This window comes from Scleropages formosus, chromosome 5 (genome assembly GCF_900964775.1).
Source record: "Scleropages formosus chromosome 5, fSclFor1.1, whole genome shotgun sequence".
Taxonomy (NCBI): Eukaryota; Metazoa; Chordata; class Actinopteri; order Osteoglossiformes; family Osteoglossidae; genus Scleropages; species Scleropages formosus.
The window spans coordinates 21,590,915-21,615,693 of NC_041810.1; the positions used below are offsets into that span (position 1 = coordinate 21,590,915).

At 45.6% G+C, this 24,779-nt stretch overlaps 1 protein-coding gene and 1 long non-coding RNA gene across 2 annotated transcripts; both read right to left on the minus strand.

The window, feature by feature from the left end:
* Positions 1 to 1,772: 1,772 nt before the first annotated feature.
* On the minus strand, positions 1,773 to 3,663 carry LOC114910598 (uncharacterized). The gene is made up of 2 exons (XR_003797718.1): positions 3,538 to 3,663; positions 1,773 to 3,341 (listed from the first exon to the last, which is right to left on the minus strand). It is a non-coding gene; the product is annotated as an uncharacterized LOC114910598 (long non-coding RNA).
* A 1,257-nt stretch (positions 3,664 to 4,920) lies between these two features.
* On the minus strand, positions 4,921 to 24,731 carry LOC114910514 (carboxy-terminal kinesin 2-like). Its single transcript, XM_029251911.1, has 11 exons — positions 24,528 to 24,731; positions 18,584 to 18,608; positions 7,682 to 7,889; positions 7,450 to 7,585; positions 7,089 to 7,256; positions 6,879 to 6,998; positions 6,492 to 6,776; positions 6,149 to 6,313; positions 5,932 to 6,043; positions 5,209 to 5,284; positions 4,921 to 4,981 (listed from the first exon to the last, which is right to left on the minus strand). The coding sequence occupies exons 1-10, from the start codon at positions 24,729 to 24,731 to the stop codon at positions 5,232 to 5,234; spliced, it is 1,476 nt and encodes a 491-aa protein (XP_029107744.1). The 3' UTR covers positions 4,921 to 4,981; positions 5,209 to 5,231.
* Positions 24,732 to 24,779: the final 48 nt, after the last annotated feature.

Here is a 24,779-nt window from a genome sequence, read left to right on the forward strand (position 1 = left end):
AGCTCAACCTCTCCAAAACAGAGATTCTTTACCTCCCAGCTGGCCCGTCCTTGTGTCATGATCTATCGATCAAACTGGACAACTCGCTCATCCTGGCTAAGAGTCTGGGAGTAACGATTGATGCGAGTCCGTCTTTCTCTCGGCACATCGAAGCCACAACCCGGTCCTGCAGATACATCCTGCATAATATTCGTAGGATCCGTCCCTACCTCGCTATTGACTCTGCCCAACTACTTGTCCAGGCTATGGTGACTTCCCGCCCGGACTACTGTAACTCTCTCCTGTGCGGCCTTCCTGCTACTGCCATCAAACGTCTGCAGCTTCTACAAAACGCTGCTGCGCGAGTTGTGTTTGATTTGCCTAAGCGTTCCCACGTATCTCCTCTTCTCATTTCTCTGCACTGGCTTCCGATAGCTGCCCGAATCAAATTCAAGACCCTGGTTATTGTCTACAGATGCATCAATAACTGCTCCCGGCTATTTACAGGTCTTGATCAACCGCTACACCCCAGCTAGACCCCTTCGCTCATCTACTTCTGCTCGTTTGGTGGTCCCGCGCACGAAAGATAAAGCACGGAGGTTCTCGGTTCTGGCTCCGTTGTGGTGGAACGATCTTCCCCTCTTGCTCAGAACTGCGGAAACTCTGTCCGTGTTCAAAAAGGGTCTGAAAACTCACCTTTTCCGGACCCATTTCGCCCAAGACCACTCCAGCTCACGTACGGTGTAAATGTTCATGCACCGTAACTTCACGAGCATCACCAGATTAAGCCTTTATTCAGCCACTGCTCTGACATACATTGCTTTGCTTGCTTGTGTATCTTACTTGTATTTAAAAAAAAAAACAAAAAACTTGGGACAGCAGGTAGCATAGTGCTTAGACCTCGTGCCTTTAGATCCAAAGGTAAAATGCAATACAGCGGAACCTCAGAACTCAACTGCTTCTGAACTCAAACCGATGACTGAGCGTATCAGACCGTATGACTGAGTCTTGCCTGAAAACTCATGAACATCTATCTGAATTGTGCTGTGAATTTCCACGTTTGTGGTTTTTTTTTTTTTATGTCTTACATTAAATAAGCCATCATGGGTCCTAAGAAGGTTACTAGTGAAAGCAATCAGCCAAAAAGGAAAACAGTGAGATCCACAATGGAGGTAAAAAAGGAAATAATTGAAAAACACAACAGAGGTGTTTGCGTGGTTGATCTGGCTGCACAGTCTGGAATGCCTAAATCCACGATTTGCACTACACTGAAAAATAGAGACCATCAAAGCAGCTAATATTACTAAAGGGGTGAAATCTATTACCAAGCAAAGACCCCAGGTAATTGAAAAGGTCGGAAAAACTCCTTTTAATGTGGATAAATGAAAAACAGTTAGCTGGCGACAGTATCACAGGCAATATGTGAAAATGCAAGATTTCTGTATGCGGACCTCATTAAAGACACCCCTGGAACAAGTGGTGATTCCATTAGTGAGCCTTTCAAGGCCAGTAGGGGCTCGTTTGAAAAGTTCAAATTCATAGTGTGGTGAGGCTTTTACTGCATCAGGTATGTATGCATATGCTTAAATAGGCAATCATTGGGGGTCTGGAACAAATTAATCCAATTCCCATTATTTCTGGGAAAAATTGAGAACTCGAACGCCCTTGTAGAATGAATTAAGTTCGAGTTCCGAGCTTCCGCTGTAATTGTTTTTCAACACGTAAACTTGTGTACTACAGTCACGGTGGCTTCCTGTACTTTGTCAATATGTATATTTTAGTTTTTTTTTTTTAAAGACTTGTCAGTTATTGCTGATGTATTTTACTATGTGCATCTTCCCGTTGGTTACTATTGTATTATTAAAGATTTGAATATGATTTGCTAAATACAGAAGCTAAGTGTGGGAGCGTCCTTGCACGTTGTTTTGCCACGTGATTAAACTGGCCCCTTGCTGCCATCAGAGCGGAAGGAGGGAAGCCGTGGGAAAGTTCAGTTTGAAATTCAAACAGCTGCGACTCAATGGATCAATGTCCGTCAGGTATGTCATGTTAAAACTTTATAGAGGAATTAACAAAAACGATATTTAGTGTCCTCTTAAGAAATTGGGTTTGTTAGTGCGTTAGCGTTTTATTTTTTGTCCAGGTCTCTTATTTGCCACTTGGCCAGAAGCCAGCATGGGTAAGAAGGACACTACTACGCAGCTAAAAAGGAGTATTGTGAGGGCCACTATAGAGGTCAAAAAAGAAATCATAGAAAAAATATGAGGTGGAGGATGGTAGCATAGTGGGTTGGACCAGGGCCTGCTCTCCGGGGGTTAGGAATAAGGGATTGTGTGTAATAATTGCTTGCAAGCATACGTAATACACCCAGCGTTGAGGCTGCAAGGCCACACTAATAACTGAACCACGACTGCTCCCACTATACTTCCCTTGTTTTTACTTATTTTAGCACTTTATCTTACTTTAACCACCTTTTCACATTATCATGGGCACTATCAGCTACGATAGAAATACTCTTATTTCTATTGGTACCCAAGCCCCTCACCATACGACTTTTGTAACACCGGATCCCAGCTGGCCAGCTGAGATCCTGAGAACGAACAAAGGACGCGACCTGCGGCGGAGACCCCGAGGAAAAACGAGCCGGCGTCAGGAACAGGATGAGGGCTCGCGCACACCGCGCTCCCCTGCCTAGTATCCCGCTAGCTAACGTCCAGCCTCTGGACAACAAGCTTGACGACCTCAGAGCCCGGGTCAAGTTCCAGAGAGACATTCGGGACTGCAACGTCCTCTGCTTCACGGGGACATGGCCGACCCCAGCGGTACCAGACGAGCTCTCGGTTTACTGCATGGACAGAACGCCGGAGTCGGGGAAGTCAAGGGGAGGTGGAGTGTGTTTAATGGTGAACAGCAGCTGGTGCGACCTCGCTCCTGCACAGACAACCTGGAACGTCTGATCATCAAATTTCATCCTTTCTACCTTCCTCGGGAATTCACCTCGGTCATAGTCCTCTCTGGGGCTGAAATAGTTGGTGCTGCTGGGGGACTGGCTCTCATTCAGAGCGGGCTTCACCGGATTGGGCTCCTGCCCCCGGCTCTCGCCCACCGCTGCTCCACCCGGGATTGCCCTGAGCACCTCCACCCTGTGTTCCAGTAGTCCCTCCCCGTCCTTCCTTAAGGAGCTCGGTGCACTTGTCCACGATGTGTCACATCTGCAGCACACTCCCCCCGGTGAGGTAGTTGACGACGTCCTCCCGTAGCATGCGCAGCTGACCGGTGTAGGCACAGCTTAGAACACTCTCAAAGGCCAGGGGGTCCATGACGGCTGGGATGGATACAGTAGACATGTTCTTCAGCAGCACCTGGAAAAAGTGTTTTTTTTTTTTATTTTTTAAAATGTACATAAGAGTATGCAGCACTAAATGTCTATTAAAGTGCAATTTTGGCCATTTAATACAGAAAGACAACACTGCTTTTTTTCCTACATTTTTCAGAGTGCAGTCTGTGTAAGGTGTTAACATAAGAGAAGTAAAAACCCTGAAACAATCTTTTACAGACCTGGTCGTGAAAGGAGGGTGACGAAGCAGCCAGCACACATCCGTGTGCCCGGAAAACCTGGGCCTGCACCTGGATGGACAGGTCCGGAGGGGAAGGGGACACACCCAGGACGGGACGCCAGTCCGTCACAATGCACCCCAACCGGGACACGAACCCCAGACCCACCAGAGAGCAGGACCTGGTTCCCCCCCCCCCCCCATTTGTCAAATAAAGCAAAACAATTTGCAAGCAATTAAATGAATACACAAAATATATATTAATTTATTCGCTTAGTGCATTAAGCTTACGGCACTTGGTAGTCACTAGTTAGCTGGAGAAAAACCGAGAAGACTGGCCCCTGCCCGCGGTCATTTCTCACTTGAGTCTGGGGTTTTTAAGCGAGATCCAGGGGCCTAAATCGTTTTCTTTTAGCTCCCCCGCTCCTTAGCGGTTATTTCTCAACATTTGCATTCGTACACAAAACTGACAAACCGTATCGAAGACATAAGACAATGTAAAAGTTACGGTAAAGCACAACGACTTAACCAGCTGTCCTCAGCTACCCGCTCCGTCGTTAGCTGATACGAAGGTAAAACTGCCAACTCGTCTGAACATTTGTAAATGCAAATTAGTGTGTCATTTACCAAGCAGCTTATTGGGAGAAATGCTTGTTTTAAAAACGCAAATTAACAACGGTGTTATTTAATATACATATATATGGCAGTTTACCAACTACCCATCCATGGTGAACCAGTACTAGTTTGGACTGTTAGCAGCAGGGGCCTCATCGAGGGAACCTGCATGTTGTGTGCGTGTTAATCACTTAGTAATGAACAGAAATGCAATTGAAAACGGGCTGTGACAAATACCCAGACGCACACCTGGATTCCTGTCCCACACACTTACTTGTAGTACGGACGTGACTGTCCGGGGTCCGAATCCCCGCTGTCGTAGCCCCCCCTTCCCCGAGTTCTGCTTTATTGTTGTATTTTTTTTGTTTACTTATTGTCAGTTTAAACTCGTGTGGCTTTTCTGTGGAAATAACCTGCAGCGGGTCGAATTGTTTAGTTAGTCTCTAGGTCCTCGGTGGCACAACCTGATGAATTCAAAATATTTTTGAATCTTTGTGTGTATTACCACATCGTGAACATTATGTGTATTTAAGTGCACCTTTACCCCATCTAGTAGGTACAAAGCACCTGTTTTAATGCAGTGTAGATACAGTTATCTACCAAATAATTGAGATTTCAGAACAGGTTAAGACTTCTTTTTGTATTTAAAAATCAGTCTGCACTGCATAAAAAGGCACAAGGAGCTACAAGAAAAATTTAAGCATTCCAATAATCAAAAAGAGACAGAGGCAGATATTTTAAGGAGCACTGGCATTTCCAGAGGAGAAAAGTATACTGAAATGTAACGCTCATTTACTGTTGGCAGATGCTGTACCGATGACACATTCATTCACCTGCAAGAAAGTAATATAAACCACATTTTATCATCTTAAAAACAACTATCATTTCTATATATTTACATTTATTCAAAATAAGTACCACATAGATATGCATGTAAAGTTCGCATTTAATTTAAAAACAGCTATCCTCCAATTCCAACTCATACCGATTAACATGACACACACACTAGTATTGAAAGTGCAGTGAACAAAACTGCAGTTTAACACAGTAAAATACTGACCTTGCTGGCAAACCGAAGGGAGTTTAAAGACTCCCCAAAGCCGTCTTCCTCAGGGGAAATGTTGATGAACAGGAGCCTAAAAGAAAAATGTACTTTATGAATAAACCCAAATTTAAAAATCACTGAAATAAAGGTCAACAATTGAATGAAGAATGAACATCAAAAGTTACTAGTAATGTCCAAAATGCATTTTTTGTGCATTAATTTGCAAGAGGTAATCCAAGTAGCGACATGTAGTCAGAAGTTCCATGAAGTCATTTTTCGTGCCCAAACTACCCGTGAAACAGATGGGCTACAAGGTGTACTCATTTAGTTTAGACAACATTTACTGGTGTGACAGACTTTGCTCTTTTCAAAAGAAGAGTTCAGACAACTGGAAGACAACTTACGTCTTGCCGTTTCCTCCCAAGCAATGCTGCAGTAAGTATGTAAGCTTTGAGTTTCTATAAGGGGGGAGGAACGCTGCACGTTTATGGGATTAATTGGCAAACAACTAAATACTTTGGGCAGAAATAATTTTCAATTATTTCAAAGTAGCTTGAAAATAAAACATAAAAACAATACTCTGCAACAGACTGCCATCAGAATAAACTTTGTGTTTGTAAGTGGAAGAGCCAGCATATTTAAAGAGCTGAAAACTTTATACGAAAAACCTTTCCACAGACAGCTATGTAATCAAAGGTACGCATTTGGTATTACAGAGTCCGGAAGAACAAGCCTCACATTTGCTCTTTAGACCTCCGTCAGCATTTTCGCCCTCAATGTCCAACTGAAACACAGAGTGAGAGCGGGAGGAGTAATCCTTCATGTTGGCCAGCTCGATCAGGGTGCGCACCTAGGAGAGGCAACACATGGAACAAAGCGTACATGTAAAAATGCACCGATACACAAAGTAAACACAGTGTCTCAACAAATTCTTAGGAAAGTATACAAAGCAAACCTCATCCTCAGTTGTCACTTTCTGGTAGGTCAGATTGGTGACCGTGATTTCGGTTGCAGAGATCTTCTTGATCTCATGCTCTGGCCTCTTGTTAGGCTTGCCCATGTACAGAAGATCCCTGAGCATCTCATTGTAGATCTCCACAAAGCTTGCAACAAATGTGTACTGATGAGAGGAAAGAAAAAAAAAGCAATCAATCTGGAAAAGAATTGCACTTTAAAGCACTCTGCAGCCATACATATTAATCTCCAGGTGTATCGTTACAAAATTGTTATCAAAATGCCCGTGCAGATTTTAATCATTTCTTTTTTTTTTTTTTAAGAGCGCCTGATGAATATAGTACCTGCCAGCCCCGTTCTTTGAGAACACTGGCTGTTCTGAAAATCTGCTGGACTGCTCTAGGGATAACTCCCCGTGTCTCCTCCAACTCTCCACCCTCCATTGTGTACGTCTCCCCGCTTCCCGTTTGGCCGTAGGCAAAGCAGCAGACATTGTAGCCATCCAGAGCAGACTGGATGAGCAAGGAGATCTCCTCGAAGACCTCCTTCCGAGTGGCATGTGGCCCAAACACCTTGTCAAAACTGAAGTTATAGCTCTTCTGGGTGTCACCCTTCTGACCTGTGCGAGACTGTCCATTGACATAATTAAACACAATGTACAATATTTACAAAAATGTGAGTGATTTGAGCTTTAAAGCAAAAACATGCACAATGTAAAAAGAAATAATTACCTCCTCAGTTTTAGCCAGTTTAAGGCTCTTCTCATCATGAGCAGGGAGCTCAATGTGTGCCATGGTTGACTGATCAGGAGTCAGCAGGGGACGTACTCTACAGAAAACTCGAATGTTACCCTACAGAGACACGAGGAATTCGTTTCTTTTTCAAATCACAACCAGTACCCATTTAGCTTACTTGTAGACACTGGCAAGGCTATAACTCACCTTGAGCTCCTGAATTGTATTATGCAGCGTCCTGCGTGTCATCTCACCCTTGTACAGTTGTTCTGACTGGTGGGACACCTTTGCCTCCAGATTCCTCACTATGTCCTGGGCCTCATTTAGACTGGCCTGATAGCCAGACAGTATGGAGCCCTGGACAGAGAGCTCAGTCTGATACAGAGAGGGAGAGGAAAAAAAAAAACCTGAACAGGTGTATTATGATGGAGCACTGCAGAGCTTTGTTTCATGCAGCCTATACGACTCAAAATGTACCCAAAGACAAGCGATTTTGTTCTGAAAACAAGCTACTACTCCAGTTTGTTCCCTTGCCACATCCTTAACAGCATCCAAGAGTGACCATTACCTGTACATTTTTGAGTTCAGATTCCAAGATCTGCTTCAGGCTAAGCAACGTGAGGAATTCCCTTGTGAGCGAGTTCTTCTCACTGGTGACCTCTTCTAGTTGTTCTCTTACTCTGGAGAAATCAGCCACATATTGGCTGCAACATAAAGCAAGCATGCTCTGAAACTGTAAATATGGACTTTAAAATGTGTAACTTTAATGTGAGCCTTTCAAATCATACAGAGAGTCATACCTCAGTTGTCGTTTCAACGTGTGGACCTCTTCATCTAACTTCTGCTCCCGCTCCTGAGCTCTGGCCAACGAGTCTTTCAGGTTCTCGTTCTCCTGAGCGGTTGTTTTCAGGCGGTTCCGATAGGCTTGGACCTCGTTCTTCATGTCGCTCACTCTGCCCTTTAGATCCCAAGTTGGCAGTCGTGAGCCCGTTTTACCTGCTGCGGGTGCTGAAGACAGCATTTGCAATCAACTGCCAGACACATTTAAACTGCTCCAGAAGAACCTGGAGCATAAACAACCTTTTTCAACATCTAGTTCCTTTACTTCGTCAATTTATACATTCTTTTATCACACAAGACTGACACTCGGTTGAAGCAGGTTAATCACACACAGCGCCTGGGTGGTGCGAGAGGACATGGGTTCGAGCCCAACTCGGTCTGTGTAGAGATTACACGTTCTCCCCGCATCTGTGTGGGTTACCTCCCGCAGTCCAAAGACACGCTGTTGAGGTTCCCCCATAGTGTGTGTGGGTGTCCGTGTGTGTCCCATTGTAAGTAGCGTATCTAGCAGTGCAAGTCATCTTTGCAAATAAGGGATGTGGGCTCATAACACTACCTAGAGTTCATTGGAAGTCGCTTTGGAGAAAAGCAGCTGCTGAATAAATGTAAATCAGTAATCAGAACTAAAGCAAAACTAATCAGTCAGTCAATATCACTGAGTCACTCTGCAATCAACTGGGTAATTTAAATGGACAAATTCCCTTTATAATAAAGAGATTTATTAGAAGAATGCAGAAAACACCAACCTCTTCATTCATTCCGTTGACGTTGTTGGAGAAGGGACCTAGTAGAAGACAGGAGATGCAGAGCTCTGGGGGCAGGTGTGTTTACTACCTTAATCTGAACTCTTGATACGTTAGTCTATTAGACAGGCTTCATAATGAAATAAAAACACAAGCAATAACTCTAAAAAAACTAAAACATACATATTGAAAAAGTATAGGAAGTCACTGTGATACACAACTTGTCTACACGTGCTGAAAAACAATTAGTGGAAGCTCAAAACTCCAACTTAATTCGTTCCAGAAAAGGCATTGGAGTTCTGAACCCCCCCCCAATGATTGCCTATTTAAACATATACATATATACCTGATGCTGTAGAAGCCTCTCCACTCCTCCTCACCATACCATGGTATCAATTCCTGTTCTCCTTTTAAAGTTATCCAACCACCCCCCTACTAGCTATAAAAGGCTTAAAAATTGAAACACTTGTTCCTGGAATATTTCTGCAGAGAAATGTCGGGCCTTTTGACAGGTGTTTTTTTTTTTTTTTTTTTGTTATCGAAACACCTTTGAGCAATTCCTGATTAATCCACTCTAAGAGAATCTTCTCCATTGCTTCCATTAATGGAGATCTTCGGCTTGACTGAAGACTTTTAATCCCTTAAGCAACATCCGCTACTTTAATTTTTTTCTTTGTTTGACAAAATTGTGTAAACAGTAGACTTAGGTATTTTGAATTCTAAAACGATGTTAGACACAGGACAACCTGTCCCATATTTTTCAATAATTTGATTTTTTTTTTTTTTTTTCCATTTCTATGGTTGCCCTTACAACTTTTCGTACAGCGATGAGAACGAGAAAGCTGAAACGAGGTTCAGGGCGACGGGCGACGGGGTGAAGTGAAGTTCGGTAGCTTCTTGAGCTCCGGGCTGCCCTTTTATGTGCCCGGAGCCTGATTAGCCGCAGGTGTTGCTTGTCGCCGAGGTCGTGGGCGTGACACTGCCTTCCTTCCTTCCTCCAATCTAATTTCTTTAGAAAACACTAAATATCGTTCTTGTTAATTCCTCTATAAAGTTTTAACATAAGACGTACCTGAAGGACAGTGACACATTCGCAGAGTCGCGGCCGTTTGAATTTCAAACTGAAAACTTTCCCGCGGCTTCCCCGTTTCCACTCTAATTGGCCCGTTGTCACCGTCAATCAAAAATCACGTCGCAAAACGCCAAAGCACAAGAACACCCACACTTAGCTTCTGTATTTAGCAAATCATTCAAATACACACACTTTCTGAACAGCTTGTCTAATACAGGGTCGCGGGGAACCGGAGCCTAACCCGGCAACTGAGAGCGTAGGGCTGGTAGGAGAGGGGACACACCCAGGACGGGACGCCAGTCCGTCGCAAGGCACTCCAAGCGGGACTCGAACCCCAGACCCACCGGAGAGCAGAACCCAGTCCAACCCACCGCGCCACCGCACCCCCAGATTGTAGCATTTTTTTATCATTATATAGACTTTTTTTTGGCTTTCTGTACGGTGTGCCCTTAGGACATGCCACATACAGGACACAAGACATGATAAACAATATGTGTATTAATATGATTTTTGTGCGATAACATCAGCTGACCTTGCTTTTCTGTGTAAAGTTATAACCAGTTTTTCAGTAACCCGTAAAACAACTAAAATCAATTTAAACGTTACAGTTTAAATAGTACACATGCTTTAACAGAAGGATTATATATATATATATATAAAACAGCTCTCCTACACTGATCGTAACCAACTTGGATTTTATTAAGGTGTGGATAACGTTTGTTTGTGTTAAACAAATTTTGAAAGTCAAAGCTTGAAAGTCAAGTTTTTTTTGTCTCTGCACTCTGTGATATTTCAAGGTGAAAAAACAAATTCCACAATCAGTGAATAGATGACAGTTGAGCATCATCCAATCAAAATACATCGCGCGTGTGCGCTTTGGCTCCAATTGGCAAGGAGTTCGATAGGTTGAATACATTTTCACGCGCTGCACATCCTAACTGTCGCAATTCCCGCGTTTAGCAGTGGTAATAGCTTTTCGGAGCTCATTTCTGAATCATTCGGGGGACATGATTATTGTAAGATAAACGTGATAAGCCAGGATAGTTTGGTAAGTAAGATTTAGTCGTCGTAGCGCTGCATTGCCGCCCGCCCGCCCGGGTTTGAAATATAGGTAGCATGATTCAGGTACCCTGTGCTAGGCTAGTATCAGGACGCAGAAGAGAATCAACGGTGCAAACCGGCGGCGGCTAAGGGAATTTTTATTTTATGATCATGAATCAGATTGTGTAATCCCTCGCGAGTCGGCGAGAGCAGGGGGTGGAAGATGGCTCACCCAGGTGGATTTTACGGCTTTTGATCTCGGAACGGTTGTGGCTACCAACCAAGCACAGCGAGTTGTGCAGCATGATGGGGGGAACCAGTTCGGATGGTGGTGGAAGGCAGTTGCAGATTTGTGTCTGTGGGTGGAGGAAGGTGACATGATCGGTGAGAGGCCTGAGGATTCACCAGGGGAGGAGGTGATCCCTGGATGTGGGACTGCAGGGGCCCCGCATTGATCGCTGCTTATTGAGAAGTAGCTCAAGTCAGTCGGTAGAAGTCCAGCGGCAGGTTTCACACCAAAGTCAGCAGGATATCAGTACCCTGCCACTGAGGAAGGAGTACCGGGCACTGGGTTGCAGGTTGGTGAAAGGCAGGCAGGTGAGGTTGTACAGACAGGAGGCATTAAACTGGGAAAGGAAAAGTCACGGGGGCAACAACCAAGGGTTAAGCGGCCAGCAGGTAGAGAAGTTGGGGTGTGGGAGACTGTAGATAATGATTTGGTTGGTATTTTGAGTATGTTGAAGGGGTCAGCAGAGAATGAGTTGGATAGATTGGGGGAAGTTATTTACACAGCTATGCGGTAGAGCGATTTGGGATAATGCAGGCGAGGAGGGAGGAGCAGATGGGTGTTGTGAAGTCAGGGCGGCAGGTAGGAATAGAGAGGCTTGTTCTGGAGAGAAGGCAGCTTAAAAGGCGAGTTGGAGAGGGGGAAAGGGAGGGTATTTGTGTCTTGCATGCGGGTATAAAGAGTAGATTGGCGGTATTAAGAAGGGCAGAGGCTCTTAGGAGGAGGAAGAAGAAGAAGAAGAAGAAAAAGAAAGAGCGGGCCAGGGTGGCGGCTTTTTTTCAGAGATCCGTTCAAGTTTGTGAAGGCTCTGTTTGGTAAGGAGGAGTCTGGGACGTTAAGGGTAGAGAAGCAGGAGCTGGATGGTTATCTGCGTGAGGTGTACTCTGGTGCAGAGCATGGTGATGGTGGTCTAGAGTTGCCGGTGGACATCCCCCCCTGTAGGGGAGATAAAGTGGGAAATGAATGCGTGCCCTCCGAGATGGGGAGAGGCGCAAGATGTAGTGCGGCGGGCAAGGGCCTCTTCGGCACCTGGCCCAAACGGGGTATCGTACCGGGTGTTTAAATGTGCTCCGGGTGTGCTAAAATTTCTGTGGAGACTAATGGCTGTTGTGTGGAAGTCGGGGGGTGATTCCCAAGTCATGGCGGAGAGCAGGTGGAATTTTTATCCCTAAGAAAAGGATGCTGTTGGGGTAGGCCAGTTTAGGCCTATCAGCCTTTTGAATGTTGAAGGGAAGATTTTCTTTAGTGTTGTGGCAAGGAGGTTAGTAGCATACTTGAAAGCCAACAGGCTGATTGATACCGCCGTGCGGAAGGCGGTGCTTCCAGGATGCTCAGGGTGCTTGAAGCACACCAGTATGATCTGGCATCAGATTCAGTCTGCCAAGAAGGAGAAAAGAGATCTCCGGGGGGTGTTCTTGGATTTAGCGAATGCGTACGGGTCGGTTCCGCACGGTTTGCTGTGGGAGGCATTCAGGTTTTTTAAGGTTCCTGGGAGTGTTACGAGGCTGGTGAAAGCCTACTTTGCGGATATTCAGTTCCGTTTTAGTACGGAGAGCTATACAACATCTTAGCATCGGTTGCAGGTTGGGATCATGGCTGGATGTACAGTTTTGCCATTGGCTTTCACAATGGCAATGGAAGTTATTATAAGGGCTTCCAAATGGGTTGTTGGTGGTGAGAGGCTGCGGGATGGGACGCGCCTACCCCCATTAGAGCATTTATGGATGACATGATGACCGTTACGGCCCCTTGTACGCGTCGTTTGTTGTCTAAGCTCAGTGAGAACTTGAAGTGGGCTAAGCTGAAGGTTAAGCCAAGCAAATCGAGGAGTGTCTCAATTGTTGGTGGGAAGGTGGTAAAAGAGAACTTTTGTATCGATGAGGAAGTAATTCCTTCTATTTTGGAGAAGCCAGTTAAGAGTTTGGGTAGATGGCATAGTTCTGTATTAAGCGATAGGGAGCAGGCTGTTGCACTCAGGGAGGTGACTGTGGAAGGCATAAGGAGCATTGATGCGTCCCTCCTCCCTGGGAAGTTAAAGTTGTGGTGTCTGCAGTTCGGGCCCTTGCCACGTGTTAGGTGGCCACTTCCGGTGTATGAGTTTTCTGTCCGGGAGGTGGAGAAGCTCGAGCGGATTATTAGTGCGGCGATAAGGAGGTGGCTGGGAGTGCCACGCTGTTTGAGTAGCGTAGCGCTATATGGTAAGGGCATGTTGGAGCTGCCGGTATCAAGTTTGGTGGAGGAGTATAAGTGTGCAAAGGTGGGTTTGGAGCTGACTCTAGTGGAGTCAAAAGATGAGTCTGTGAGAAAGGTGGTGCCGCCAGCGAGGACAGGTAGGGAGCGTAACCCCAGAGATGCTGTTCAGAGCGCAAAAGGGGCGCTGATGTTGCCGGACGTGGTTGGGCACGTACAGAGAGGGAAGGCAGGGTTTGGCTCTGGCCATTTGCGGCAGGTGCGGAGTGCTGCCCCGGAGGCAGACAGACGCCGGTTGGTTGTCGAGCAGGGCCGAGGGCAGGAAGAGGAGGTGAGGCGTGCAAAGGCGGTCGCTTTGGTGAAGCAGGGTCAGTGGGTGAACTGGGAAGGTGGGGAGAGGAGGAAGTTGCGCTGGCAAGATGTGTGGGCGATGGAGGTGAGTCGCCTTAAGTTTATCGTTGGAGCAACTTATGACGTATTACCAACGCCACAGATTAATGTTAAGCAATGGGCAGGTGGCGATGGTTCTTGTAAGTTGTGTGGTGGTGTGGCAACACTGCGGCACATTTTGTCAGGGTGTAAGGTTAGTTTGGGGCAGGGGCGCTATACATGGTGCCATAATCAGGTTCTTAGATGCTTAGCAGGTGCGGTTGAGAGTAAGCGGCAAGTTAGCTAGAGCAATTGGTTCTGTGCGGACAGGAGAGAGTAGCACTATGCGAAGGGCAGACGTGCCCTGGTAGGTGGGGTAACGCACGGGACTGGAAGCTGTTGGCTGACGTGGGCAAGCAGCTCCAGGTTCCGCAGGTCATTGCCGTTACTTCGCTGCGGCCGCACATGGTGTTACATTCAGAGGGTGAGCGTACTGTGTCCTTTGCAGAGTTAACAGTGCCGTTCGAGGATGCTATTGGGGGGGCATACGAGCGGAAACCGTTAAAGTATGCTGATCTGGCGGCAGAGGCAAGGGACCGTGGTTGGCGGGCTCATGTGAGGCCACTAGAGGTTGGTGTTAGAGGGTTTGTGGCTAAATCAACTACAGCATTGTTGGGGGAGTTTGACACTAGAGGCTGCTCGTTAAAGGTGGCAGTGAAGGAGCTGTCTGAGGCAGCTGAGAAGGCAAGTCAGTGGTTGTGGTTGAAAAGAGAGCAGGGTAGTTGGGGTTGCAGGCTGGAGGGAGGTGTGTGATGGTGGAAAACTAGTGGCAGGTGGTGAGTAATGGAAGGCAGCTGGTGATAATTAAGGAGGTGTGGCCTTGTTAAGTAGGATAGTAGTTTATATTTGTGGAGTGGCACAGTTGCAGTTGGTTTGGTGGCGGGTATGGAGGTAAGGTTAGAAGGTAGGTATAGCGCTGTGGTTTAACTGGTTGAGGTTGCGGTAGTTGTTGAGGGTGAAGGGTATCGATTGCACTGTTGAGCCTTCCGGAGGTGTCGTGGACCTAATTCAATGAAACACCGATGAAGGGAGGTGCCCACTTGATAACCTCAATGAAATACTCCTGTTGGCACCCGGCCAGTGTGGTTTGTTGGTTTGGTTGGTGAGTTAGGCTTGGTGTGTTGATTTGGCTTTGTCGGAGTTGGTTGATGGTGGTGTTGTTTTTTCTTTCTCTTTCTTTTTTCCCTCCTTTCCCCCGTGCCGTGAATTTGTTCTGAACGGATTCTGTGGAACCTGATCAGCTGCGATTTTTATTAGTCCTTTGAATGTGTGCTTAGGGTGATAACTGGATTTGTGTAGCAGACAATGTTTGTCTGTTTTTTTGAAAAAGACCTTAGTTTTTTGTGATTTAAGGCTATTCTGAGATCCGCTGTAATATACAGTGGTGTCCAGGAAGTTTACTTCCCGTGTGTCCCAGTGTTGTTTTACTGCTATTTTTGGGTGGTGTGTGTTCATTATAGCTGTGAAAATGTTGAAGTCTGCGAGGCTGTGGTGCCAGACTGCGAAAATGTTATCTAGAAATCTGTAGTAGAGAAGTGGTTTGATTGGGTATTTGTCAAATAATGTTTGCTCCCAGTCTGCCATATATATGTTAGCATAGGCTGCTGCTAAATTTCTTGCCCATTGCTGTGCCCTGGATCTGTAAGTAGCTTTTGGAGTCGAATACAAAGTCGTTTCTGGTTAGGCTTACGTCCGGTAGTTTTAGTATTTCCACATCTGGTCTATTCAGGTCTGGATACTTGTTGAAGAGTCTCCTTACCGCTTCTAGGCCCAGATCTGTGGCAATGTTTGTGTACAGGCTGTTGATGTCAACAGTGAATAAAATTGCATCCTCTGGAACGGAAACGTTCTCCAGCTTGCTAATGAAGTCGTATGCGTCCTTCAGGTAGCTGGGATGTAGCTGGGACAGAGGGTTCATCAGTTAGCTGTCGATGTACTCTGCTATATGGTACGTTTCACTATTGCAGTCTGACGCTATAGGTCTTCCTTTGGGGATCTCTCCAAGGATCGTCCATGTTTCGGGGTCTGCGTGTATTTTTGGGAGGAGGTAGAAATTTGAGACCTGCGGAATTGCAGGTCCCATTAAGTAATGTTTTTGTTTTTGTTATGTACTGTCTGATTTGTAACTGTGTTAAGATCTCGACTTGTTTCCGGTCCCAGTGGCTGCGGGAGCGGAGTGTAATGTTCCATATTACTTAGTATTTGTCCTGTTGTGCGTCCATCATTACGATTGCAGAACCTTTGCCTGCTGGTTTCATGACTGTGTTTGTTTTTCCTTAGTGTCTGTATTGCCCCCCCTCCCCCCCCAAGGGTGGGCTGAGGTTACGTTTTTGGTTGTGTGCGTGATGGATCGTATTATTTTCTTGTTGTATTTGATTGATTTCCGAATATTGGGACTGACTTGTTTCAAATTTGGTTCCCATTTAGATGATTTGGTAAATGGGGTTAGCTGTTTCTTTTGTTGGAAATTGAAGTAGTCTAATAGTTTTAATTTTCTGTTGTATGAATGGATATCCCTGAGGAGTTCCCCCAAGTCTGGTCCATCTGGTGTGAGAATGAAAGTGAGGCCTCTCTCCAGAAGTTCCTCTTCCGGTTTTGGACAAGTTGATAATGTTGGTGTGCTTTGTGTTTTTGTCGCACGTCTCCACCCTTAAAAGTTTAACTGGTCCAGCCAGTGTCCGACGGTCAAATGCGCTGTTCCTGTTGTCCACCGTGTTACGTTAAGATGGTCAACTTTGAAGAGAAGTTTGTCGATCATCGGTAATGAAATCCCGTGTTTCTCAGTGTGTCTGTTGATGGCGTCCAGTGTGTTCTGTTGCTCCCTGGGTAACATGTCCGAGTATTGTATCAGGGGCGTGTGTATGGAGGCATTCGGGAAAGTTTCCCTTGCCGCCCTCCACATGTGCTGTAGTCGCTCGATAGCTGTCTTGTACGGTTGTTGCAGACGGTTATGAAGTCCTGCAGCTAATATTACCTGTTGTGTCTGGAGGTGTATTTATTTTTTCCCCCTAATATTTTGGCTATGTGGAAGAAGTTGGCCCCTGGGTAGCTGTCTACCTGAACCCTGTTCGGTGTGGTGCCTGCGATTCTTCCTATATTTTCATCCCCTATAATTACGGTCGGTTCCCTTACTTCTGATTCCCACTCTGCAATCTTCCTCTCCGTGGCCGAGTGTCGTGTAGGTGCCCGAAGTGCTACTGCAGTCTGTGGCACCAATTCCTCCTCTGAATTGATGGCGGGGGCGGGGGGGCGCTCTGGCTCCTGTGCATGTTTCCTATGTTATGTTTGCTCCTGTTCCACACCCCTTTCTGTACTGAGTGTTGCACTGCCGTCTATGGCCTGTTCTACTTAGTTATGGTTGGAGCAAGGCTTAGGGCTGGAGCTATGGTTTGGGTTGGAGCTAGGGTAAGAGCTGGATCTATGGATAGGGCAGGAGCTACGGTTAAGATTGGGGCTAAGGTTTTGGCTGGAGCTGGGCTTAGAGCTTAGGTCAGGGTTTGAGCTAGGGTTAGGGCTGGATCTCAGCATAGAGTTTGGGTTAGGCTTAGGGATAGGGCTGCAGCTAGGGTAGGAGGAAGGTGAAGGGTTGGAGCTAGTTTTAGGGTTGGAACTATGGATAGAGCAGGAGCTAGGGCTGGAGCTACACACAGAGCTTGGGTTACGGTGTGAGCTAGGGTCGGCGCTAGGCTTAATGTTTGAGCTAAGGTTAGGGTTATGCTGAGGAGAGTTATGGACTTCGTGTACATGGTTGTATTTTGGTTGCTCTGGCAACGTGTTGCTGGGAGGTGTGTAAAGGCGTGTGTGTGTGTGTGTGTGTGTGTGTGTGTTTATGGGGTGTCCAGTTGTGGGAGAGTCGCATGTGTTGTCAGAGAATAGTTTTTTGTTGCGGAGTAATGTCTCCCCCATGAGTCTGCGTGAGTGTCCTAATTAGTGACCAAATACAAGCTTTATAGTTTATAGCAGAAACTTTGCCATTCTGGCTACACCGTAACAGCCTCAACAACTAATTCCAAAATGCATATTCCGCAAGGATAACACCGAACATAAATACAAAAGCGTACAAACCATACGAAACATTTGTCTGTTATAAATATCCCTATCTTACAGTATATAAAAACATTTATCCCATTAGAGTAAATCACCCCTGTCAAGTTGTTTGTGCCCAAGGACTCCCACCTAGAAATACCCCGAGTGGTTCAGTCCATCTGGTTTGCAATACAGGCTAACCAGCACAAGAAAGATGTCAAACTGCTGAAGGGTAAGCAAAGAAACTACAGAAATGATCCTTGAAAACTGCAGTAAATGTGTTTACTTTTAACAACCACCTGCATGTACTTGTCATAGTTTAATTTAATAAACGTTAATAGTTAAGGACAAACGGATACTGGTAGGCCTTTCCCCCAGCACCCAACCTGGTTCAAACAGAAAATGGTAAGTGAAATACTGGACCAAAACAAACAGTGTAACAGCACAAATTGAAATGCATGTGAACGGGCAGCAGCAACAAGAGCCAGTACTTCAACTGATGTTATTTTTGCTGGCATCTTACTGATTCTTTGCTACCACCATGCCTGTCACAGCTCAGGATGTGAGTTAAGGTTGGAACACTAAAGCAAAACTAATCAGTCAGTCAATATCGCTGAGTCACTCTGCAATCAACTGGGTAAATAGACAAATTCCCTTTATAATAGAGATTTATTAGAAGAATGCAAAAAACACCAACTTCATTCATTCTGTTGATGTTGTTGGAGAAGGGACCTAGTAGAAGACAGGAGATACAGAGCTCTTTACTACCTTAATCTGAAATCTCTTGATACATTAGTCTATTAGACAGGCTTCATAATGAAATAAAAACGCGAGCAATAACTAACTCTAAAAAAACTAAAACATACATATTGGAAAAAGTATAGGAAGTCACTGTGACTGTAATACACAACTTGTCTACACGTGCTGAAAAACAATTACTGGAAGCTCAAAACTCGAACTTGGCTCGTTCTGGAAAAGGCATTTGAGTTCTGAATCAATTTTTCCCATAAGAAGAAATAATGGGGATTAATCCGATCCAGACCCCCAATGATTGCCTATTTAAACGTATACATACCTGATGCAGTGGAAGCCTCACCACACTATGAATGCCACTTGTGGATTTGAACTTATCAAACCATCCCCTACTGGCCTTGAAAGGCTCACTAATAGTCACTCTTTCCAGGGGGCGTCTCTAACGAGTTGATCATAAAAAGATCGTGCCTTTTCACAGATTGTTACCTGTGTTACAAATACGCTCTCTAACAGTTTCTGGTTAATCCAAGTTAAAAGGAGTTTTTCCACTTTCTCCATTACCTGAGGGCTTCGGCTCGAAGTAATAGATTTCGTGCCCTTCGCAACATCTGCCGCCTTAATCTTTTCCTTATTTGCCAAAATTGTATAGGTGGTCGATTTTGCCATCCTATATTCAAGGACAAGATCAACTATGCGACAACCTCTCTCATACTTCTCAATGATTTGTGTTTTTTTTTTAATCCCAATAGTGGCCCTCAGAATCTTCCTTCGTGTCACGGTGTTTCCCCGGGGCGGGAGCGTCGAACCCAAGTGCGGAGCGGGGTAAGCTGGTTCAGGGGACAATCCGGAAGACATGGTCGAGGAGGCAGGCAGGGGTAACCGATGTGCGCGCGTAGTCCGAAGGGAGAATCCGAGAGGCGTAATTCAAAGACAGGCAAGGAGTCGAGGCAGACCAGGGAGTCAATGACGAGGAGCACGAGTGAGTCACAAGGCTGAAGCAAGGTTCCGCAGCTTCCTAAGGTCCGGGCTGCCCTTTTACGTGCCCGGAGCCTGATTAGCCGCAGGTGTTGCTTGTCGCCGAGGTCGTGGGCGTGACCCTTCCTTCCTGGCCCAGTATGCAGATGATACAGTCCTGTTTGCATGTTCCGACCGCTCGCTCGCTCGCCCAGGCGCTGCACCTGACTCAGACGTTCGGTAGGGCCTCGGGTTCGGAGAGGTGAAGTACTTTGGATTCCGCCGGGGAGCGCGAAAAGACACCTTTGGTGGTCTCTCGCTTTGTAGCGGTCCCCTCAGAGTGCTGGGTGTGAGTTTTCTTTCAAGAGGAGCGTCTTGCGATAGCTAGGCGGAAGATGGGGCTGTGGAAGGCAAGGTCCCTGTCCTTCCTGGGTAAAGCACTCATCTTGGAAGTTGACGTCCTCCCGACCTTACTTCATTTGGCTCATGTCTACCCCATGCCTCGCAATTTAAGGAAAGGGTTTGTGAAAGACGTGTTTGGCTTGGTATGGGGTGGGAAGCATGAGTTTGTGAGGAGGGAGGTGATGTACCTAGGGAAGGACAGGGGCGGAAGAGGGGTCCCTGATTTCCCCCTAAAATTTGATTGCCTCTTTTTCGCGCAGCACTGTTTCCGTCTGGCAGCTCCCCTGGAACACCCACACCAACATTTTGTTCTCCTCTGGCTGTCTTTCCCGTTGCGGCATTTGGTGAATTCGTGGTCCAATGCTGGACCAAAGGCCGAGTCTGTGCCAGATCACTATAAGCAGATGGTGAAATGGAGTAAGATCGTTCCGACTGACGCAAATACCGAACGCGAGTGATGTTATGCTGTCTATTAGACAGGCTTCATAATGAAATAGAAACACGAGCAATAACTAACTCTAAAAAAAACTAAAATATACATATTGAGAAAGTATAGGAAGTCACTGTGACTGTGATACACAACTTGTCTACACGTGCTGAAAAACAATTAGTGGAAGCTCAAAACTCCAACTTAATTCGTTCCAGAAAAGGCATTGGAGTTCTGACCCTCCCCCAATGATTGCCTAAACATATGCATACATACCCGATGCTGCAGAAGCCTCTCCACGGTATCAATTCCTCTTCTCCTTTTAAAATTATCAAACCACCCCCTACTTGCTATAAAAGGCTTTAAAATTGAAACGCTTGTTCTTGGAACATTTCTGCATATTTCTGCATAGACATGGCGGGCTTTCTGACAGATATTTTTTTTTGTTATTGAAACACCTCTGAGCAATTCTTGATTTATCCACTCTAAAAGAATCTTCTCAATTTCTTCCATTAAGGGAGATCTCCGGCTTGACTGAAGATTTTTAATCCCTTGAGCAACATCCGCCACTTTAATTTTTTCTTTGTTCGACAAAATTGTGTAAACAGTAGACTTCGATATTTTGAATTCTAAAACGATGTTAGAAACAGGACAACCTGTTCCATATTTTTCTATAATTTGTTTTTTGATGTCTATGGTTGCCCTTACCACTTTTCGTACAGTGCTAGGCTGGGGCGAGAGCACAGAAACGAGAGCGAGGTTCGGCAGCTTCCTAAGCTCCGGGCTGCCCTTTTATCATGTGTCCGCAGCTTGATTAACCGCAGGTGTTGCTTGTTGCCGAGGTCGTGGGCGTGACCCTTCCTTCCTTCCTTCCTTCCTTCCTCCAATCTAATTTCTTTAGAGAACACTAAATATCGTTCTTGTTAATTCCTCTATAAAGTTTTAACGTAAGACGTACCTGAAGGACAGTGATACATTCGCAGAGTCGCGGCCGTTTGAACTTCAAACTGAAAGCTTTCCCGCGGCTTCCCCGTTTCCACTCTAATTGGCCCGTTGTCACCGTCAATCAAAAATCACGTCGCAAAACACCAAAGCACAAGAACACCCACACTTAGCTTCTGTATTTAGCAAATCATTCAAATATTTAATACAAAAGTGTTGTATTCACGGGTGCAATAACTACACTCGAACACAAATAAAGATGAGACGCGATGGATAATGTTTTCTTTTTCCTTTACTGAACCACGTGCAGCAACAACTCTTCTACCCTTTTTCTGTACATATTGCCAGCCAACCAAACTCTAACCCATGGTGCTATTAAGAGTGGCCTATTAACACTTTGCCCGGAGTTTGCACTATAATCAATACACAACAAAAAGTAACCAATTGGAAGATATGCATAGTAAAAATACTTGAGCAATTCACTGTGACTGTGATACACAACTTGTCTACACGTGCTGAAAAACAATTAGTGGAAGCTCAAAACTCCAACTTAATTCGTTCCAGAAAAGGCATTGGAGTTCTGACCCTCCCCCAATGATTGCCTAAACATATGCATACATACCCGATGCTGCAGAAGCCTCTCCACGGTATCAATTCCTCTTCTCCTTTTAAAATTATCAAACCACCCCCTACTTGCTATAAAAGGCTTTAAAATTGAAACGCTTGTTCCTGGAACATTTCTGCATATTTCTGCATAGACATGGCGGGCTTTCTGACAGATATTTTTTTTTGTTATTGAAACACCTCTGAGCAATTCTTGATTTATCCACTCTAAAAGAATCTTCTCAATTTCTTCCATTAAGGGAGATCTCCGGCTTGACTGAAGATTTTTAATCCCTTGAGCAACATCCGCCACTTTAATTTTTTCTTTGTTCGACAAAATTGTGTAAACAGTAGACTTCGATATTTTGAATTCTAAAACGATGTTAGAAACAGGACAACCTGTTCCATATTTTTCTATAATTTGTTTTTTTGATGTCTATGGTTGCCCTTACCACTTTTCGTACAGTGCTAGGCTGGGGCGAGAGCACAGAAACGAGAGCGAGGTTCGGCAGCTTCCTAAGCTCCGGGCTGCCCTTTTATCATGTGTCCGCAGCTTGATTAACCGCAGGTGTTGCTTGTTGCCGAGGTCGTGGGCGTGACCCTTCCTTCCTTCCTTCCTTCCTTCCTCCAATCTAATTTCTTTAGAGAACACTAAATATCGTTCTTGTTAATTCCTCTATAAAGTTTTAACGTAAGACGTACCTGAAGGACAGTGATACATTCGCAGAGTCCGCGGCCGTTTGAATTTCAAACTGAAAAACTTTCCCGCGGCTTCCCCGTTTCCACTCTATTGGCCGTTGTCACCGTCAATCAAAAATCACGTCGCAAAACACCAAAGCACAAGAACACCCACACTTAGCTTCTGTATTTAGCAAATCATTCAAATATTTAATCCAAAAGTAACCAATTGGAAGATATGCATAGTAAAAATACTTGAGCAATACCTGACAACTCTATAAAAAAAAAAAAAAAAACTGTAAAATATACATATTGAAAAAGTATAGGAAGCCACTGTGACTGTAGTACACAAGTCTACGTGTTCAAAAACAATTAGAGTGGAAGCCTGGAATTCGAACTTAAATCGTTCCACAAGGGAGTTCGAGTTCTGAATCAATTTTTCCCATAAGAAATAACGTAGACTGGATTAATCCGTTCCAGACCCTGAAATGATTGCCTATTTAAACCTATATATACTCCTCAATAAAATGAAAGGAACACTTTTTTTTTTTAATCAGAGTATAGCATCAAGTCAGTTAAACTCCTGGGATATTGATCTGGTCAGTTAAGTAGCAGAGGGGGTTATTAATCAGTTTCAGCTGCTTTGGTGTTAATGAAATTAACAACGGTGCACTAGAGGGGCAACAATGAGACGACCCCCAAAACAGGAGTGGTTTTTACAGGTGGAGGCCACTGATATTTTTTCCCCTCTCCTCAATGTCATCTTTTCTGACCGTTTTTCACTAGTTTTGCATTTGGCTAGGGTCAGTGTCACTACTGGTAGCATGAGGCGATACCTGGACCCTACAGAGGTTGCACAGCCAGTCCAACTCCCCCAGGATGGAACATCAATACGTGCCATTGCCAGAAGGTTTGCTGTGTCTCCCAGCACAGTCTCAAGAGCATGGAGGAGATTCCAGGAGACAGGCAGTTAGTCTAGGAGAGCTGGACAGGGCCGTAGAAGGTCCTTAACCCATCAGCAGGACCGGTATCTTCTCCTTTGTGCAAGGAGGAACAGGATGAGCACTGTCAGAGCCCTATAAAATGATCTCCAGCAGGCCCCTGGTGTGAATGTGTCTGACCAAACAACCAGAAACAGACTTCGTGAGGGTGGCCTGAGGGCCCGACGTCCTCTAGCGGGCTCTGTGCTCACTGCCCGGCACCGTGGAGCTCGATTGGCATTTGCCATAGAACACCAGAATTGGCAGGTCCGCCACTGGCGCCATATGCTTTTCACAGATGAGAGCAGGTTCACCCTGAGCACATGTGACAGACGTGAAAGGGTCTGGAGAAGCCGTGGAGAACGTTACGCTGCCTGTAACATCGTTCAGCATGACCGCCTCGGTGGCGGGTCAGTGATGGTATGGGGAGGCATATCCATGGAGGGACACACAGACCTCTACAGGCTAGACAATGGCACCCTGACTGCCATTAGGTATCGGGATGAAATCCTTGGACCCATTGTCAGACCCTACGCTGGTGCAGTGGGTCCTGGGTTCCTCCTGGTGCACGACAATGCCCGGCCTCATGTGGCGAGAGTATGCAGGCAGTTCCTGGAGGATGAAGGAACTGATACCATTGAACGGCCCCCACGCTCGCCTGACCTAAATCCAATAGAACACCTCTGGGACATTATGTTTCGGTCCATTCGAGGGAGCGAGTGGTTCCTGTATAAGAGGTCAGGGCTCTGCTCTCCACATCTTCCATATAGAGATTGGCCACTGTCGGTGACACTGGTGACCCCATTGCACAGCCTTGTCTTTGCCTGTAGAAACCCCCATTAAATTGGAAGTAGGTGGTAGTCAGACAAAGATCCAGCAAGACACAAATGTGGTCTGCGGTAAGGTTGGCTCTGTCAGCCAGAGTGGTGTCCTGTATTGGTCATTCCCTTAGCACTCTTGCTGCTTCTGGGGTGGGAATACATGTAAAGAGAGAGATGACATCATAGGATACGATGGTTTCTTCTTGGTCCAGTTGGATATTCCTGACTTTGTTAACAAAGTCCTGAGAGTTTTGAATGTGATATGGAGTATTACCAACTAGCGGAGATAGGATACACTTTAGTGTGGTAATCAACTGTATTTAAAACCACCGTACACCTTCCTCTATCAGCCGGTAAGATAGTGATGTCCTGGTCTCTTTGTAGTGATACGACTGCCTTCCTTTCATCAATGGTGAGATTGCAAGGCGGTGCTTTAGCACTGGCAAGGGCAGCTGTTACTTTCAACCTTAGTTGTTCTGCTTCTGTGTTGGTCAAATTGTTATTCCTAATGGCAGACTCTGTGGCTGTAATGAGGTCTACCACAGGTATTTGTTCTGGTGTTATGGCGAAGTTTAGTCCCTTGGCTAAGACATCCCTCTCCGGTTGAGTGAGCTCCCTGTCAGACAGGTTCTCAACCCACTTCTCCTGGATGCCTAGCTGCATGGTGTTGTCATCCTTTTCCCTCCAGGTCAGTTCTTCTATTTTGTGTGA